At 40.5% G+C, this 20,638-nt stretch overlaps 1 protein-coding gene across 1 annotated transcript in view; it reads left to right on the forward strand.

Annotated features, from left to right (window-relative positions):
- Positions 1-20,185, forward strand: part of DERA (deoxyribose-phosphate aldolase) — a 122,793-nt gene extending 102,608 nt beyond the window's left edge. Inside the window, exons 7-9 of the mRNA XM_007527618.3 lie at positions 12,492-12,604; positions 19,249-19,398; positions 20,010-20,185. Of these exons, the coding sequence (XP_007527680.1) occupies positions 12,492-12,604; positions 19,249-19,398; positions 20,010-20,066 (320 nt within the window). The 3' untranslated portion in view covers positions 20,067-20,185. The remainder of the gene's footprint in view (positions 1-12,491; positions 12,605-19,248; positions 19,399-20,009) is intronic.
- Positions 20,186-20,638: the final 453 nt, after the last annotated feature.

The raw sequence follows: 20,638 nt of genomic DNA on the forward strand, positions 1-20,638 counted from the left end.
CTAGTGACAATAGAAAGCGCAATCAAAATGAAATTCAGTTGTTTAAATCATATCTAGCTTGTTATTTTGTTAAAACGTTTCTTCTTCATTTTATTCTTCTTTGCCTAAGTATAGTGATACCAAATCACATTTTACGTTGTATTGAGGTTCCATCTCCTCTTCCTAGCAAATGGAATAAAAAATAATATGTTAGATATGGTTGTGTCATTTCCAGATAAGATGACTTTAAAATTTTATCAACAGAGGACATTTGTTTAACATAGTGAATTCCTACATCATTAGGGACTGGCCCAAACTGGGAAAACATTTCAATTTTGAGGCATCTGCCTTCATGACTTGTTTTACAGACTGATGTTTCAACTTCATGTTGAGTCTAAAACACTACTATGTTCTCCAAACAATTACACCTCTACAGTAACAATGCCTATGGTTGTTTTCCAGCATTTTCGTTTGGTCATAGAACACTGTCCTACTGTCGTGAATCTGTTCTCGTAGTGTCTCCAGCTCTCTGAAAAAAAGACAGTAATGTGATGGTGACAGATAACTTTTTTTCTCTTTGGAAAAAGAAAACTTGTGTAACTAAGTCACTGTTGCCTCTACTAATATTATTACTGACTTTTTCTCTCTCTCTCTCTCTCTTTTTTTTTTTTTTTGCCTCCATGGTTATTTCTGGGGCTTGGTGTCTGCACCACAAATCCACTGCTCCTGGAGGCCATTTTCCCCCCTTTTGTTGCCCTTGTTCATTGTTGCTGTTATTATTGTTGTTGTTATTGCTGTCGTTGTTTTTGGATAGGACAGAGAGAAATGGAGAGAGAAGAGGAAGACAGAGGTGGAGAGAAAAATAGACACCTGTAGGCCTGCTTCACCACTTGTGAATCTTTCTGCCTAACCCACTGCTCTATGGCTCGCCCCTCCCTTTTTTTTAACCAGAGTCTGCTCAGTGCTGTTTTACGGTGGTGCGGGGCTTTGAACCTGCAGCTCAGAACTTCAGACTTGAAAGTCATTTGCATATAACCATTATGCATTCCCCCAAGCTTTAGTAGTACAGAATCCTATTATTATTATTATTATTATTATTATTATTTTATTATTATTATTATTGGATAGAGACAGAGTGAAATTGAGGGGGGGGGACAGACACCTGTAGTCCTGCTTTGACACTCCTGGAGCTTTCCCCCTGCAGGTGGGGACCAGGGGCTTGAACCTGATCCTTGCACACTGTAATGTGTGTACTTCATCAGGTGTTCCACTGTCTGCCCCCCAACACACACACACACCTAGAATTCTCTAGAGGAAAGCCTCATCTTTAAGCAGAAGGTAGCTCATTCAGTAGATCATACACCTTAGTAAAACTAAGGCCCTGGATTCAAGTCCCAGAACCATGGGAGGGAACTGAGGGTTGGGTGAAGGGGTGCTGTATAGATGGTTGAGAGGTGCTTTTGTGTCTATTCTCTTTCTCTATCTTTCCTTCCCTCTCTCTTTAAACTGAAGAATAAAAAAATGATCTGAGGAGGCTGCTAAGCATCAATATCAAGCATGGATTCATCCCCCAGCACTGCTTCACCAGTTGTGGGGACCTAGGATTTGAGCCTAGGTCCTTGTGCATAATAACAAGTGCACTCAACCAGGTCCACCACTGTACTGGGACACTGCAGACATTCTCCAGGCATATATGTTTTGCTTTCTATGTAGGGTGGGCCTGCTTAATCACAGAGCTTTTATTTTGCTAAGTCAAGTATTCTATTTGGGGTCGGAGCCAAAAGCTATTTGGATCACAGAGAATAAGGAAGTTCTGGTAAAAGGAATCCTATTCTACCTCTAGGTAAAATGAAACCCTTTTTCCTAAACACATTTAAATCAAAACTTAAGTAGTATTAACTTAGAAGGACATACCTGTGGTCTTCACAAAATGATTGCAGATTTAGGGCGGAGACTGTGGCGGTTTGGAGGGGAGATTCTTGCTAGACCAGTGCTGTCTAATAAACAATTCAGAAAATTGGGGGAGTCGGGCTGTAGCACAGCGGGTTAAGCGCAGGTGGCGCAAAGCACAAGGACCAGCATAAGGATCCCGGTTCGAACCCCGGCTCCCCACCTGCAAGGGAGTCCCTTCACAGGCGGTGAAGCAGGCCTGCAGGTGTCTATCTTTCTCTCCTCCCCTCTGTCTTCCCCTCCTCTCTCCATTTCTCTCTGTCCTATCCAACAACGACAACAACAATAATAACTACAACAATAAAACAACAAGGGCAACAAAAGGGAATAAATAAATTAAATAAATATTTAAAAAAAAAGAAAGAAAATTGGAATAGCCACATTAGAAAGGAAACAGGTAATGGTAACCATAATAGATATTATTTAACCCAGAAAACCCACAGTGTTTTCATTTCACTGTGTAATCAAAATAAAAATTGCTGGTAAGGCATTTTGCATTTGTGGGGGGGAGTCATGGGAGGGGCGAGTTTTATACTTAAGAACACTTCCAAAGCTCAGGCACCACACTGGACAGTGGCAGTAGTCTGGCTGTGAGTGCAGCCCCAGATGGGGCCAAGTCAGCCCCTCTAGCTGCATTTAATATGGTAGTCCCAAAAGGGCCTTTCCTGCAAATTCTCTCTTTGGGACTAGAATTTAGTTCTCAGGATTAGTATGAAACTTAAAAATCTGTTCTAGGAACTACCACCATCCATTGACACATGTTAAATTGTTCTAACACTGAAGTATGAATGTTGTTCATTGGGCTTACAACCTTAATACATAATGAATCATTAGAGGCTGAGAGTTGTATCCATCTAGACCAGCAGTGGCTACATGTTATTTTCTTTTTTAAATCTTTTTAAAAATTTATTCTAAAAATAAAAAATATCAACAAGACTATAAGACAAGAGGGCTACAATTCCCCACCACCAGAGTTCTGTATCCCATCCTCTCCCTTGAAATCTTTCCTATTTTTTATCCCTCTGGGAGCCTGGACCCAGGATCATTATGGGGAACAGAAGGTGGAAGGTCTGAATTCTGTAATTGCTTCCCTGCTGAACATGGGCTTTGGCAGGTTGATCCAGCCTGTCCCTGTCTTTCTCTAGTGGGGCAGGGCTCTGGGAAGGTAGGCTTTCAGGATACATTGGTGGGGGCGTCTGCCTAGGAAAAGTCAGGTTGGTGTCATAGTAGCATCTACAAATTGGTGGCTGAAAAACCTTGAGGTATAAAGCAGAACAAATTGTTTAGTAACCAGGAACCTAAAGGCAGAAGTATATCAGATGAGAATTGGGGGTTTCCATTTTGGAAAAGACTAGTAGGTCTATTTTAGGTATATTCCGGGGGGGGGGTGCCATGATTTTACTAATTTTTGCCTGAGCGTGACAGCTAACATGCAGATAGACCAACACATGTTCTTTTCTAATGGTTGTGGCCAACTAAGGAGGGAGGACTCCATTGTTAGTGTCCAGCTTGGAAGTATGGTGGGGAGACCACATGCAGAGAAGACATGTATGAAGACATGGAGAGGGAGTGAGGGAACTTGGTTTGCCAGTGAATTGATGGTTTTGCTTAGAATTGGTTTTCTCCCTCATGAATATACTCCTTGACACTTTTTCTTTTAAACTGAGGTAATCCTTATAAAATCCAACCTTGAAAGTGTACATACAGTTCAGGGCTGGTGAAATAGCTCATTTGGAGAATGTGTTTCTTTGCCATGCACTGGACCCAGGTTCAAACCCAACCGTCATCGCATTGAAGGAAGTTTGTGCTGTGATTTTTTTAAACTCTCTCTGCCGCTTTTTTTTTTTAAACAGAGCACTGATAATCTGGTTTATGGTGGTGCAGGGGATTCAACCTGGAACTTTGGAGCCTTAGGCATGAGAGTCTCTGCATCACTGTTATGCTATCTCCCCCCCTACTCTCTCTGACTCTCAACTTTTCTGTCTCTCATCTAAAAAAATATTAAAAGTACAGTTTAAAGGGGTCGGGTGGTGGCACAGCTGGTTGAACACACATGTTATAGTGTGCAAAGACCCAGGTTCAAGCCCCTGGTCCCCACCTGCAGGGGGAAAGCTTTGTGAGTGGTGAAGCAAGGCTGCAGGTGTCTCTCTTTCTCTCTCCCTCTCTATCACCCCCTTCCTTCTTGATTTCTGGTTGACTCTATACAATAAATAAGGATATCTCAAAAAATTAAAATGTACCATTTAAGGTTTTTAGTATAAAACTATATAGCCTCTCTACCCTGATTTCAGATGTAGTGGTAGAGACAGAACATAGAACTGTAAGCATGCAGGTCTGGTTCTCTGAACCACTTCCCTGGACCAGAACATTCTGTTTTATTTTTTTTTATTTATTTATTTATTTATTTATTTATTTATTTATTTATTTTTATTAGAAGATAGGAGGAGAGAGAGAGAAAGAACCAGGCATCACTCTGGTATATGTGCTGCCAGGGATTGAACTCAGGACCTCATACTTGAGAGTCCACAGTGCTTTATTCACTGAGCCACCTATCAGACCACAGAACATTCTGTTTTAGTTGGAAAACTTCTCAGCCCATAACTGCCATTTTTGATAGCCTCATTTAAAAGAGGACAAAGGAGAGGCAAAGACTTAGAAGTGCAACAGGGCTTTTTGTTTGTTTTACTATTATTTTATTTTACCAGACTACTACTCAGCTCTGGCTTCTGGTGGTGCTGGTCATTGAACCTGAGACCTTAGAGCCTCAAACATGAAAGACTTTTTGCTTAACCATTATGCTATCTTCCCAGCCCAGAATTGCAGCAGGGCGTTTTGTAATCCATTTTAGAACTATCCTCTCTCTGTAATATTTGCAAACATCCTCAGCAAGTTTGTGAATCCAACATTCAAAATGAGAGGAGGCACACACCCACTCATTTAGGAGACACCATGACATTTCCCAGTTTGACTCTTGGTCCACAATGCTGGCAATCTGGCCTGGAAAGCATTGAGTTTAAAGAATCCTTTTTCTCTTCCAAATCTGTGAAAAATGAAAAGTATCGATTGGCAGTGTGTCTCTAGCATTATCACCACTCCAAAGCTAGTTTCAAACAACCCAAGTTTCAAAAGTGAAAGGAACCTTCTGGCATATTAGACATAACTCAAGTACTCTTGATTGTGTCAGGTGATTCTAATACACATATTTGTGTGGTTGGCATAATTGTCTAGAATATTCTCATAGGGACATTACTGTCAATTACCAAGGATGATGTAGCTGGGAGTCCCCCCACATTGTGTCTCATTTGAATCATACTGTTTTATATTATTTTAAATGACCACATTTTTTATTTTTATTGAGGGGAAAGCAACTGCAAGGAATGTGGTTATCATGAGCTAATCTTACCCTGGGGGTAGTTGAGATATTTTCTAGCTCGGAGACTGTGATTACTTTCTGATTGCCATTCTACTTGAACACGTCTTACTGCTTAATTACGACGCTCTGTTGCCTTTCTCACGCAGTGGACTGGACCCACTGAGAAGTGTTTCCAGAATTTACTATTTGGGTTGAAGCAGAGAACTGAGAGACAGAGCACAAGAGCAGGTGATTTTATGTTTCTCCTTAGACTTTTCTTTTGTCTTTAGGGAAATATTTCTCCCCTTTTCACAAGGCAACGTATTATGCTTGATGATAACAGAGGATATTTTTCTAATATACTCCTGTCCAGATTGAGTGTTAGGATCACACTGATGCCACCACAGTGACCGAATGCTTCCATCTTTCCTCAGGCCAGTTCTCCAGACATAAAACTCTGGACCTTTATACCTCACCCCCAAATTATTTCTAAGCCTGTGTTTTAATCAAAGAAAACACTATCAGAGGGTCAGGTGGTGGCACACTGAGTTAAACACACATAGTACGAAGCACAAGAACCAGTGCTAGGATCTCCGATTCCAGCCCCCCCCCCCCAACTTGCAGGGAGGAGGGGTTGATTCACAAGCAGTGATGCAGGTCTGCAGGTGTCTATCTTTATCTCCATCTCTCTGTCTTCCCCTCACTAGGAGCAGTGGATTCGTAGTGCAGGCACTAAGCCCCAGTAATAACCCTGGAGGCAAAAAAAAAAAAAAAAGAAAGAAAAAGAAAGGAAGAAAGAAAGAAAAGAAAAGAAGGCACTATTAAATAATACTATATTTTTAATTTAAGGCTTCCTGCTTTTTCATAGTGTACTTGTTATGGGGGGAAAAAGTGTCCCACTACAGATTGCAAGTATAAATTAGTGTCAGAATTACCAGAATTGCCATACAAAATGCTCTTGCTAACTTGAATTGGTAATTTCTTAGAGAGCAATGGAAAACATGGTGCTAATGAATAATGTGCCCAGAAGCTCTTATTATAGGGTTGGCATGAATTCCACTTAATGACAAGCTTTCTCAAGCAGCAGTTGATTCTAAATCCTATTTTTTTATTAGAAGTATAAAATGTTAATAATACCTTCTATTGTGCTGTTCTTTTATAGCCTAATAGCATAGATCCTCCATGTTCACCAGGACTCTTCCTATCTTGTAACTAAGATTTGTTCGGGAAATAAAAATGTATGTTTTCTCATTGTTCGCTATATGTTTTTCTAATAATCACATCTGAAGCTTATTATGCAGTAATAGCCTTAAGATATTATTTTTTCTAATGTACTACTTTGGTCTTAATACTAGTTTTTAATCTCTTCTTGTTTCTATGAAGTCTGAATGAGATTTTCAAAATTGAATAATAATTTGATCCGTTAATCTTTTGAAGCTAGTAATTTTATTTTCTTCTCTTTGCAGTCTCTGAGGTTCGCAAATGAATAGAGCTTCATTACTGCAGTCTGCATTTAATAACCATTATCCATTATCTTGTAATTAAGACTCCCTGTAACGAATCATGAGGACAATGCAAAAATACATAGTACATTTCTTTAATGAACTGGAAAATGTTCATCTTGTTCTATTTAGCAATGAGTTGCTGAATAGTCATTAAATCCACTGGAGAATAGAGCTAGATGGATTTTGAAGACTGTCTTGAGTTTGTGGTTAATCTATTAGAATTAAAATTTCATCTTCTATTTTTATCAACAGCTGATTAGAAGTCATTCTGTTTGACCAAATTGATTAGAAGACCATATACAAGGGCAGCTGTTGTTTAATGAAAGTTTTTAATGAAACTGTACCATGGAGACTTGTAATTATAGGTCTTAGAAAAGCTTTGAGTTGTCTTAGACCACAAAAGAAAAAATTTTGCTGGGAGATATCAAATTGGGAAAATAAAATAAAATTTAAAGTAATACAGGGGCAGGCAGTGGCACGGCCTGGTTGAGTGCACACATTACCATACACAAGGACCCAGGTTCAATCCCCTAGTCCCCACCTGCAGGGGAAAAGCTTCATGAGTGGTAAAGTAGGGCTGCAGGTATCTCTCTGTCTCCCTAGCCCCCTTCCCTCTCGATTTCTGACTGTCTCTCTCTGATAAATAAATAAATAAATAAATAAATAAATAAATAAATAGAAGATATTTTTAAAACATTTAAAGTAATACAATTTTATTATTAATTTTGATTTTGACTAATCACAGTTGAATACCAGCCTCCTTGATATATTACTTTTGTCTCTCCAGGCCTTTCCTCTCCTGTTTTTGTCTTTCATTGCAATGTGTGAGCATTGAGTTGAAAGGACTTTTATAGGGATAGTTATTTTAATTGTGAGCTATTCTTATACTGTCACTCCTCCAACCCACAGGTGAACACAGGTGAGCTGGGTGGATATTGAATTTACATGAGCCCTAAGGAGAGGCCGTGGTATTGCTAATGCAAAACCTAGCATTTATTTCTCTAAGGTAACTTTGTTTTAGCAGAGAATCCAGGGAAGCATTATTAAAGAAAGAGCTAAATCAAAAGAGTGTGCCTACTTAGTTCCAGTAGAACATCCATTGTTCTTTTAGCAATAGTAACACAGTGATGTGTTTTCTAAAGTGTTTTGCATATTTAAATCTAAGTATTATTTCCTAGATTTAGAGAAACAACCAGTGGTATTCTGTATGCCTGAACTGCTTTTTTTTTTTTTTTTTTTGCCTCCAGAATTATTGCTGGGGCTCAGTGCCTGCACTATGAATCCACTGCTCCTGGTGGCCATCCTTTCTTTTTTTTCCTCCATTATTGTTGCTGTTATTATTGTTGTTGTTGTTGTTGGATAAGACAGAGAGAAATTGAGAGAGGAGGGGAAGACAGAGAGGGGGAGAGAAAGACAGACACCTGCAGACCTGCTTCACTGCTTGCTTGTGAAGCAACTCCCTCTGCAGGTGGGGAGCCGGGGGCTTGAACTAAGATCCTTATGCTGGTCCTTGTGCTTTGCACTATGTGCATTTAATCCAGTGCACTACCGCCCAGCCCCCAAGTGTTTTTTTTTTCTTTAGAACATGTGACTATAAAGGAAACAAGATCTGATCATCAGAAGTCAATGTTTACTATAATGCATTTGCTATCTGTCTTGAAGAATTTGAATAAGGCCAATGGAGAGATATACCACAAATGGAGATTAAAAATAGCAATTCAGGGGGTCAGGCAAGTGGTGCAAAGCGCAAGGACCGGCGTAAAGATCCCAGTTTGAGCCCCCGGCTGCCCAACTGAGCCCCAGAGATAACCTGAGGAAAAAACAACCACACACACACAGAAAACTCATGAACACACAAATACCCAAAACATCTGTAGTATACCTCCCCCCCCCCAAGCTCCCTGGCCCTCACACAGGTGAGCACAGGTGAGTTGGGTGGATATTGAGTTTACATGAGCCCTAAGGAGAGGCTGTGGTATTGCTAATGCAAAACCTAGCATTTATTTCTTTAATAACTTGCCCTGATTGTCATTTGTGTTTTGTGACTGCAGCCCTATCTAGGTCCTTGCTTCATATAGCCCTGGACAATTTCCAAAGTGCTATATCATATCTACTGCCTCTTCATTCCTTGTAGAGCAGTGGGAAATAAATCAGAGTTTTCAGATCTAATTTACAAGTGAGAGGGTAGAGAAAAAAAAAAGGTAAGAAGTTGGAATTTGAGGGGCTAGGTGGTGATGCACCTGGTTCAGCACACATGTTACAATGTGCAAGGACCCGGGTTTGAGACCCCAGTTCTCATCTACAGGGGGAAAGCTTCATGAGTGGCAAAGCAGTATTGTAGGTATCTCTCTGCCTATCACCACTTTCCATTTCCATTTCGGGCTTTCTCTAGCCAATAAATAAATAAATATAATAAAAATTAAAATTAAAAAAAGAGATGAAGTCTGCCAATATTAAGAAAAAAAGATGGAATTTGTGAAGGAACTCACAAGTGTGTTGATTTGAAACTTTCAGTACATAAAATCACCACGGTAATATTGTTTTTACTTGAAACTATCGGAGAACGTTTTGATCACTTCTTTCCTCCATTTCCATCAGCCTTTTTTTATTTGTTTGTTTTGTTTTTGCCTCCAGGGTTATCATGAGGGCTTCGTGCTGACACTATGAATCCACTGCTCCTGGTGGCCATTTTTTCCATTTTATTGGATAGGACAGATAGAAATTGAGAGAGGAGGGAAGATAGATAAGGAAAGGGAAACAGACACCAACAAACAAACAGATCTGCTTCACCACTTGTGAAGCGATCTCCCTGAAGGTGAGGAGCCGGATGCTCAAACTAGGATCCTTGCACGGGTCCTTGCACTTCATACTATGTGCTCTTAACCTGGTGCACCACCGACCTGCCCCCTCCATCAGCCATTTCTGTAATGGCTACTAGTGGAATTGCAGCTATTAGTGCCCATTATTTTGTGCATGTATTAGTGCCCATTATTTTGTGGTTGCAAGGATCCAGTGGGATAGAACCCCACATTTACTAAGGAAATTACCTTGCTTGTACTCAGATTCTGATTTGGCTTGTGCCTTGACAGTCACCATTTTCACCAAACTCATGTTCTGAGTATTTTGGGGTTAGGTAAGCATGTGAAAGATGGAGACATCTGTCACCCCATTGATTGCCATGGTTGATTCGGCTGATCTGGCTGGCTAAGCGGGTGTCCCCTTCCTCCCGCACCGCTCCATGGGCATCCTTCCCGAAGCTGTGCGCTCGGTCAAAGAGGATGGCCTTCCCCAAATAAAAAAGATATAAAACAGGGGGGAAAAAATAGGAAAGCTATCAGGGGAGGGGATGGGATGGGATAGGATGGGATCTCTGGATCTTGTGGTCGAAAAAAAAAAAGTAGAGATTAGTGGCTGAGGAGATGACTCCTCAAGGACAGATTACAGAGCTAGTGTGCATGAGATCCCAGCACTCCGTATGTCAGAATGATGCTCTGGTTCTTGCTCATAAATAAATAATCTTTTAAAACTTAATATGAAAAGGCTGAGCGGTGATTCAACCAATAGAGCACCCGATATTCAAGGGCCTTGATTCAAGCTGCAGGTGAATCTTCTCTGTACCTCACTGCTTCTTTGGCTCTCTGCCTCTCACCTTCTATTGAAGGTTGCAGAGAGAGGGAGAGGAGGAGGAAGGGTAGTAGGAAATAAAAGAAATGAAGAAAAAAAAAAAAGAAAATACACAGTGTAGCCATGTAGACACAGAGCCCCAGGGATAACCCTGGTGACAAAAAAAATAAATAAATAAAAATAAATATTTAAAGTAGAATTTATAATGGAGATGATATTGAACTTAACTGATATAGTCATGTTGATAATTAACTGAGTTCATATTTGTAAAAAGCATCTGGAATGAATGGTTCAGTGTGCTCAGTGAATCCTAGTTACTATTACCTGTTTGTTTCCTTGTATTATCCTGTTGAACTACAGGACTAGGCTTCAATACATCTGAGAGACAGGAAAGTCGTTTGAGATATTTGCAAGTGATAAAAATAAAAAATAAAGGGAATCGGGCAGTAGCGCAGCGGGTAAAGCGCTGGTGGCACAAAGCCCAAGGACCGGCGTAAGGATCCCGGTTCGAGCTCCTGGCTCCCCACCTGCAGGGGAGTCGCTTCACAGGCGGTGAAGCAGGTCTGTAGGTGTCTTTCTCTCCCCTCTCTGTCTTCCCCTCCTCCCTCTATTTCTCTCTGTCCTATCCAACAGCAACGACATCAATAACTACGACAATAAGACAACAAGGGCAACAAAAGAGAATAAATAAATTTTTTTTTTTAGAAATTAAAAAAAAATACCATGGAGTCTTTCATAAAATCTAATCTGGTGGGGAGACAGTGCTTTCATGCAGGAAGAAGATAGTAGGCATCTGCTTGTGGTGACTGATGCATCTTATGTTTTCTACAGCTGTCCTGTGTCGTTTCTATTAAACATAAGAAAATGAGGGGGAATGAGAAGGCACTCTAGTTTTGTCATACTAATGTGTTGTGAAGGTTGTGGTATATGGCATTAAGAAGAAAGATCTTGGTGGTCCAGGAGGTGGGCAGTGGCTAAGGCACTAGACTCTCAAGCATGAGGTCCGGAGTTCAATCCCCGGCAGCACATGTACCAGAGTGATGTCTGGTTCTTTCTCTCTCTCCTATCTTTCTCATTAGTAAGTAAATAAAAATCTTTAAAAAAGGAGGAGAAGAAGAAGAAGAAGAAGAAGAAGAGGAGGAGGAGGAGGAGGAGGAGGAGGAGGAGGAAGAGGAAGGAAGAAGAGGAAGGAAGAAGAAGAAGGAAGAAGAAGAAGGAAGGAAGGAAAGAAGGAAGGAAGGAAGAAAGAAAGATCATAGATCTTGGGGCCGGGTGGAAGGAAGAAAGAAGAAAGAAAGAAAGAAAGAAAGAAAGAAAGAAAGAAAGAAAGAAAGAAAGAAAGAAAGATAGATAGATAGATCTTGGGGCCGGGTGGTGGCATACCTGGTTGAGCACATGTATTACAATGCGCAAGGACCCGTTGTCGAGCCCCCAGTCCCCACCTACAGGAGGAAAGCATCATGAGTGGTGAAGCAGGGCTGTAGGTGTCTCTCTGTTTCTCTCCCTCTCTGTCACCCCCTTCCCTCTTGATTTCTGACTGTGCCTGTCCAATAAATAAAGATAATGAAAAAAAAGAAGAAGAAAGATCTTTGGTCCATACTCTCAGAGGAATAAAGAATAGGGAAGCTTCCAATAGAGGGGATGGGATATGGAACTCTAGTGGTGGGAACTGTATGGAATTGTACCCCTCTTATCCCACAATCTTGTTGATCATTATTAAATCACTAATAATAATAAAAAAGAAGAGGACCCATGTTGTTTTTATCCATTTCAGTTATGCATCAACTAAACCAACTTAATTTTAATTGTTGACGTGGAAATTTGATGTCAGGTCCCCAGGGGTCAGTGGGAACCCATTTGGTGCCTCATTCAACTCATCTTATGGTAAAGGTGGTCATGTATTAACTGGGCATTTGAGAGATGGGGGGGGGTGTCTTGGCTTTACTTTTTTCAAATTAAGGAGAAATAAAGTGTTCCTCAGGAAAAGGTATTTTTACAAGTTTTGTGTCTTCCACTGACTCAAAAGTGTAAAAAAAATAGCTTTTTAAATTCACATGGAATGTGTCTTCCTTTTGTTTCAGGATCCGATTTTATTAAGACCTCAACTGGAAAAGAAACAGTAAATGCCACCTTCCCAGTAGCTATTGTCATGCTACGGGCCATTAGAGATTTCTTCTGGAAAACTGGAAACAAGGTATATTATTGTCAGAAAAACCTTTCTTCAGGGTAGAGATAATGTTATTTATAATACTAGTTACAGCTGCGATAACTGTCTTTCTATGCAGAAGGTGCAAATGAGTTACTTTTATTAAGATCAATGTTTAATTTACCTTTCATTACAAAAGAGCACATTCATGGTGGAAAATGTGCGATTAGCAGCTAGTGAGTGTGAGTGTAGGAAGAAGTCTGTGTGATCAAGATGTAAACTCACTTTATGTCCTTTTATTAACCGAAGACAATTTTATCACTGACAAGAGAGTCCTAAATAGGTTCTTTAGCAAACTAATTCAGCTGCAACACAGAGTCTTTCTGGTAAGGCATTGGCCAGCAAAAACAGGTTAATGCAGAAATTAAACTTCCTTGAGGAATGGAAAGAATTGCAGAGTAACATTTATTGAATGATAAGCTGTGGTGGTGATATGAAAAGTAGGCAATATAATGGGAAATAATCTTTTCCTGTCATTATTGAAGGACACACATAAATTGGTTTTTCTGTTGGGAAACCCCCGTCCAGAAAAACTTATTACTTTTAATAATATGAGGTGAAGAGAAAATTCTCGAGGAGATGAACTTATTAAACAAAATAATGAAATGCTGTGAAACAGCAGGGAAAAGGTAGCTAGACGTTATATAGCTCTTGAATTAAATATCCATTTTTGCGTTTTATGGCAGTTGGATGTGCTCTTTGGAAGACTGTTAAGCTGAGGAGGGTATATGCTAGCTTTTGTCGGCTTTTTGAAAAATAATACATATTTTTCTTGAAACATACGAAGTTAAAAGGAAAAATCTGTATGAGGTATTTTTTAAAAGGAGTTTGGATTTTCCTTTTCACTTCAAGTTGCTTGTTTAGCTGCAAATTATCTCAAAGGATTTTTTTTTTTCAGCATCACTGGAGAGAAAAGTAATTTTTTTTTTTCTTTTAATGAGACTTTCTCTTCCTATGAAGGCATCTTTTCAAACCAATCGCTTCATTTCTGCCAACTAGAAACCTCCCTAGGAGACCTTTAATCCTTTGCCACTGGATGCGATGACTCTATAGGGTTCTGCCTCTGGGGGGCTTTTTTTTTTTTTTTTTTTAACTTTTTTTAGAATGGATAATCTGACAGGAAATGAACTCCTCCAGAACTGATTGCCTCAGAATAACTTAGTATCTCAGAAAAACAAGTACAAATAGGATAAATGTCCACCACAAAATCTGCATGTGAAAGTTGCCCAATTTGGAGTAACCTCTTTGATTGCAGTAGTGCTATTACTTTTTTTTTTTTTTTAACTAAGATACACTATCTTAAAAAATAAATGAAGAAGAATCTAGTTCTAGGCTCCAAGTTGAGACTGTCACCACTCACCTAACCAGCAGTTCTTATTCTGCTTGGCCAAGAGCATCAAAGCAGGTGTGAAGCTTTTTATACTTAGAGATATCTGGACCTTCCTTAGCTAACTAAGCATTGCATACACTCTTTATTCAGGACTGAAACTCATGCTTGTTGTGTTCTTCAACATTCATTGTATTCTTGATTTTTTGGTCTTATTCTAGGCCTTTCTCCTTTTTTGTCTTGTTTTGTTTGTGAAGACTTACTTATTCTTTTAATTGTCTCCTATGAGAGAGGGAGAGAGAGAGACTCAGATTGGAACACTGTTCAGTTTAGGAGAGTGAATCTGGGCCCTCAGACATGCAAGTCCTGTGATCTACTGATGCACACCTCTTCAGCTTAACAAACATTACTGAGTAGTTCATTGTGATCTGTTATAACCTATGCTAAATATTAAAAATATTAAGTGACTAAGTCCCTTCCCAAGAGATCCCTTAAAAAACAGGCACAGCATTTCAATAAAAATGTTAAGTGTTCTCGGACAGAGGATGGGGCATACTGTTTTTTATTTTATTATTTTGTTTGTTTGTTTGTTTTTAAATTACTGACCTCAGCTAGTAGACACATTTCATCCTAGATGTAAGGAGAAGGGGACCAATCAGGTACAAATCATACTTACACTGTTCGTGTTTGAGTTCACACTGGGGGAATCTGTGACTGCATCTGCAGTCTTTCAGGCTTGCTGACATGTTGCCTGTGAAGCTCAGAAGTTTCTATGCCATTGATTTAAGGGCTGTTTTAAAATGTGGCGGGCTGCCTTCCAGACCATGATTAGTGTCACCACTGAGAAGCAGAGGTTTAATATTTCATAACTGATTTCATTGTAGATTTATGTTTTCCATATTCTCTTAAAAAAAAAAAAAGACAACTTAGGCTAGAACCTCTCTTTAAAAACACTGCCAACCAGATTTGCTGACCCAACTGGACTACATAGAAAAATCTATACGCAGCCTTGACTACATGATAGACATGACCATGGATGCTAATATCAGCTCATTGATTGGGGGGAGGGGTGTTCTCAATGCATAACCTCATCCCACCCATCTCCCCTGGCCCCCTATCCCTCCTCCTCCTACATACTAAGGCTCAGAGTCTTAGGCAGATATGATTCAAATCTCTGTATAATGTCTTTGCTGCAAGCCATGAAGTGATTGATGCAAGGAAACCAGTTAGAAGACTTTACTGATACCCCTTGTAACATCTGATAAACAGAGCTTTTAGGGGATATAGCTTAGTCTGCTAGAGGACCAATTTGCATGCCTGAGACACCAGAGGCTACAGGTTTGATTCCTGATAGCAGTGTTCTGGTCCTCTCTTTGTTCACCCTCTTAGGAATAAACAAGCAAATCTTGTATAAGAAATAACTGGTGGGGGCTAGGCGGTAGCACAGTGGGTTAAGCACACATGGTGCAAAGCACAAGGACCAGCATGAGTATCCTGGTTTGAGCCCCTGGCTCCCCACCTACAGGGAGGGTTGCTTCACAAGAGGTGAAACAGGTCTGCAGGTGTCTTATCTTTCTCTCCCCCTTCTGTCTTCCTCTCCTCTCTCAATTCCTCTCTATCCTATCCAACAACAGCACTGGCAACAATAAGGACAACAAATTTGGGAAAAATGGCCTCCAGGAGCAGTGGATTAGTATTGCAGTGATAACCCTGGAGGCAAAAAAAAAAATGACTGGTAAGGGGTCAGGTGGTGGCACACCTGGTTGAGTGCACATGTTACAATGTGCAAGGACCTGGGTTCAAGACCCCTGGTCCCCACCTGCAGAGGGAAAGCTTTGCAAGTGGTAAAGCAGTGCTGCAGGTATCTTTCTTCTAACTCCCCCTTCCCTCTCGATTTATGGCTGTGTCTATCCAACAAATAAATAAAAATAATAAAAAAATTTAAAGAATAAAAAAATAACTGATAATGCATCATTCTAAAACAAGAGAATTAGAGACAGGCAAGTGTGCATGTAGAAATTAAGAAGGTAGTATTAATGAAGCTTGAGTATTGATGGATTGGGTGTAGAGCTGGGAGGAAATGGCAAGAGTCCCAGTTAGCTGGGAGGTTATCTAACCTGGCTGATACGGGGCTGTTCCTTTATTCTCTTTCTTCTTTAGAGTTCAGTTAGCAATCACCTCTACTGGAGCTGCCTATCAAACCAACAACTCTTGAGTGGTCAAGTGTATGAATCTTACTTAGTACTTGGACAATGGGATGTTGTTTTGATTGCTTCTAGCTATAGATTCTCTACTTAAATGGATAGTCAAGTTCTTGAAACAAGTAAATCCTGATAAGTGGGTATTGCTGTAGCTAGAACACATTTGTCCTTTTCCTTTTTTTAATTTTTTTTTTTTTTTAATGAGGGGGGTAGGAGAGAGAGAAAGAACCAGACATCACTCTGGTACATGTGCCGCCGGGGATTGAACTTAGGACCTCATGCTTGAGAGACCAACATTTTAGCCACTGTGCCACCTCCCGGACCACCATTTATCCTTTACTAATGGAGTCAAGGGCATTATTCATAAACATCAAATTCTGGCACACTTTCCTTTTTCCAGACTACCATGCGACCATCAAGGCTGTAAGTCAGTTCTCAGTCCCCTTTCTTTATCATATGCTCTCTCTCTCTATCTCTATCTCTCTCTCTCTTTCCTAACACGTTTTTGTGTTCAATAAAGTTTAATTTACCTGAATAATCATGCTTTCTATCAGTTCTTTATTGTGAACGGCTTTTCCCCTTTAACATTTCTTTAGAAGAGAACTATTTTCTTTTTCCTTTCTTTTTTTTTTTAATTTATTTATTTTCCCTTCTTTGCCTATGTTGCCCCTTTAACATTTTAATGGTCACTTTCAAAGATTCCCAAGGTGTAAAGAACTCATCCTTTTCTTCAGGGCTTATTAACTGGCACAGTTGCATTCTACAACTTTATCTACTTTTTTTTTAAATCGGGGATTAATGTTTTACATTTGATAGTAAATACAATAGTTTGTACATTTCTCAGTTTTCCACATAACAATACAATCCCCACTAGGTCCTCTTTCATCCTTTTCCAGGACCTATACTCTACTTTGGTGCAATACTCCAACTCCAGTCCAGGTTCTGCTTAGTGTTTTCTCTTCTGATCTTGGTTTTCAACTTCTGCCTGTATGTGAGATCATCTCATATTCATCCTTCTGTTTCTGACTTATTTCACTTAACATGATTTCTTCAAGCTCCACCCAAGATGGGCTGAAAACAGTGAAATCATCATTTTTAATAGCTGAGTAGTATTCCATTGTGTATATAGCCCACAACTTGCTCAACCACTCATCTGTTGCTGGACACCTGGGTTGCTTCCAGGTTTTGGCTATTACAAATTGTGCTGCTAAGAACATCTGTGTATACACAGGTCTTTTTTGGATGGGTGTGTTGGGTTCCTTAGGATATATCCCCAGGAGAGGAATTACAGGATCACAGGGTAGGCCCATTTCTAGCCGTCTGAGAGTTCTTCAGTCTGCTTTCCCCAAGGGTTGGGCCAATTGACATTCCCACCAGTGCAGGAGGGTTCCTTTGACCCCACAACCTCTCTAGCATTTGTTGCTGCTACTTTTTCTGATGTATGACATTCTCACAGGAGTGAAGTGGTATCTCATTGTTGTCTTTATTTGCATTTCTCTGACAATCAATGACTTGGAGCATTTATATATATATATATATATATATATATATATATATTTCCTTTTTGTTGCCCTTGTTGTTTTTATTGTTGTAGTTATTGTTGTTCATGTCATCTTGTTGGATAGGACAGAGAGAAATGGAGAGAGGAGGGGAAGACAGAGAGGGGGAGACAAAGATAGACACCTGCAGACTGCTTCACCACCTGTGAAGCAATTCCCTGGCAGGTGGGGAGCCATGGGGCTTGAACCGGGATCCTCACACCCGTCCTTGCACTTTGCGCCATGTGTACTTAACCTTGCTGTGCTATCCTCCGACTCCCAACTTGGAGCATTTTTTTCATGTTTCTCGGCCTTTCAGATCTATTCTGGTGAATATTCTGTCTATGTCCTCTCCCCATTTTTTGGATGGGGTCATTTGTTTTCTTGTTGTTTAGTTTGGCACAACTCTGTCTACTTCTAACTGAAGAAAGAAAAAAAGGAAGAAATTCTGCAGTTAAGTTGATGAAGAAAACTCTAAAACCCACATTGCTGGATCACTTCCAGTTTGGTTAGTGTGGCTTCATGGGTTCCTTCCTCTTTTCCGTCTTATCTTTTTTTTTTTTTTTCCCCTCCAGGGTTATTGCTGGGCTCGGTGCCTGCACCATGAATCCACTGCTCCTAGAGGCCATTCCCCCCCCCCTTTTTGTTGCCCTTGTAGTTGTAGCCTCGTTGTGGTTATTATTATTGCCATGTTGATGTTGTTTGTTGTTGGATAGGACAGAGAGAAATGGAGAGAAGAGGGGGGGACAGAGAGGAGGAGAGAAAGATAGACACCTGCAGACCTGCTTCACCGCCTATGAAGCGACTCCCCTGCAGGTGGGGAGCCGGGGGCTCGAACGGGGATCCTTACGCCGGTCCCTGCGCTTTGCGCCACATGCGCTTAACCCACTGCGCCACCGCCCGACCCCCTTTTCCATCTTATCTTAAAAGGATATCTTTCTGCACCTCAGGACAAAGGCTGGAAGGTGACTGTACAGGTTTGCTTGCAGAAGTGGTGACTGCAGGGGGTTTTTGTGATCTATTTTCCCATCCACCAACCCCTCTCCTGTTTTTCCCAGGTTCACAGCTGTAGTCTAGATGGTTGGCGTTTATGACTTTCTGATAAGTGAAATGTTAATGAGGGTTATTAACTCTCATTAGTGTCTTCCCAGAAGTAGTGACAGTCTTCCCATTAATCTTGGAGAAGTCATTCTGTAGTGTGAATGGACATGAGTTCATGATCTAAGCTCTTTTGCTGGGTTAAGTGAAATGGATTTTGAGAGAGAGAGAGAGAGAGAGAGGAAGAAAGAGAGAGAGAAGATATCATTAGAGAGCCAGCAGTCAAAGCAATACCATTAACTTCTTTCTCTCTTTTCTTTCTTTCTTTCTTTCTTTATCCTTATTGATTTAATAATGATCAACAAGAGAGCAGGATAAGAGGGGTACAGTTCCACACAGTTCCCACCACCAGAGTTCTGCATCCCATCCCCTCCACTGGAAGCTTTCCTATTCTTTATCCCTCTGGGAGCATGGACCAGGATCATTATGTCAGACAGTAAGCATTGTTCTTCCCACCTTCCCTCTTAGGTGGGCTTTAAACCAGCAGGAGGCATCCGCAGCGCCAAAGATTCCCTTACCTGGCTATCTCTCGTTAAGGAGGAGCTTGGAGATGAGTGGCTGACACCTGAACTCTTCCGTATAGGTGCCAGCACTCTGCTTTCTGACATCGAGAGGCAGGTGAGTTGGAACCCACCATCCTTGAAACTAGTGGGCAAGTGGTTTTGAGAAACACTTGGGGCATCAGCGATTGAGCCATTGGAACTAGAGATAGAAACTCATCAGATTGGGCCTAAGGATCCTGGTCCCAGCCCCCGGCTTCCCACCTGCAGGGTGAGGGGTCGCTTCACAAGCGGTGAAGCAGGCCTGCAGATGTCTGTCTTTCCCTCCCCTCTCTGTCTTCCCCTCCTCTCTCCATTTCTCTCTGTTCTATCCAACAACAATGGCAACAATGATAAGGGCAACAAAAATGGGGGAAAATGGCCCCAAGGAGCAGTGGATTTATAGTGTAGGCACCAAGCCCCAGCGATAACCCTGGAGGCAAAAAACAAAAACAACAACAACAAAAACTCATTTCATTGGCCCAGGCCTCTCTAGTATCTCCCAAGCAAGGCTTTGCCTGACACAGGTTAAAGGGTGAGTTGAGTCTGTAGAGCTCCAAATTGGGAGGGTGGTGGAGAAGAGCTTGACAGTGACATGTTAAGTAAGTGATTCTTGTGTCTTACCATTGATACTTGTTGTGTTGTATGAAAACATGGCGCTTACTAACTCGGTTCTCATTTTCCTCACAGATTTACCATCATGTGACTGGAAGATATGCAGCTTATCATGATCTTCCTATGTCTTAAGTCACTGGCTAATTCCTTCAACTTTCTGTCTTTGCAACAATGTTTAATTCTCTCTCTACGTAATTGCTTGAATTATTTTTTTAATGGAAGAATAAATATCTGAGTTTTATTCCCTAAAACGGCCACTGCATATATTGATGATTCAAAGAATGAGGGGGGAAAAAAAGACCTAACAAATCCAGACATGATACTCATTTCAACCACGTGTGTGAAATGCTCCAGAGGACAAGAAGATCTGTACTGTTAATTTCATGAAAATTTTCCTCCTTAAAGCTCTGGGGGAAAAAAAAAATGAATGAGAGCTTTGACAACATTAAATTCTGTGGGAAAAAAATAACAAAGTCAAACTGCCTCGAGTTTAATGTGTTTTTGCAAGAGGACACACCATGTCCCTGTACTGCTGCTCTGTCCTGCCAGCTTCAGGAGTCACTGGACTGATTCTGATTTTCTGCCAGGAAAATCCATCTTTATTTTTGACAACAGATAGCTCTCTTTTATTAATGAAATTGGTGATACTTTAATATGAAACTGTAGTTATTGTCAAGTTTTTTTAAATCTTAAAAAATTCCAAA

The sequence above is a fragment of the Erinaceus europaeus genome, chromosome 7, assembly GCF_950295315.1.
Source record: "Erinaceus europaeus chromosome 7, mEriEur2.1, whole genome shotgun sequence".
Classification (NCBI taxonomy): Eukaryota; Metazoa; Chordata; class Mammalia; order Eulipotyphla; family Erinaceidae; genus Erinaceus; species Erinaceus europaeus.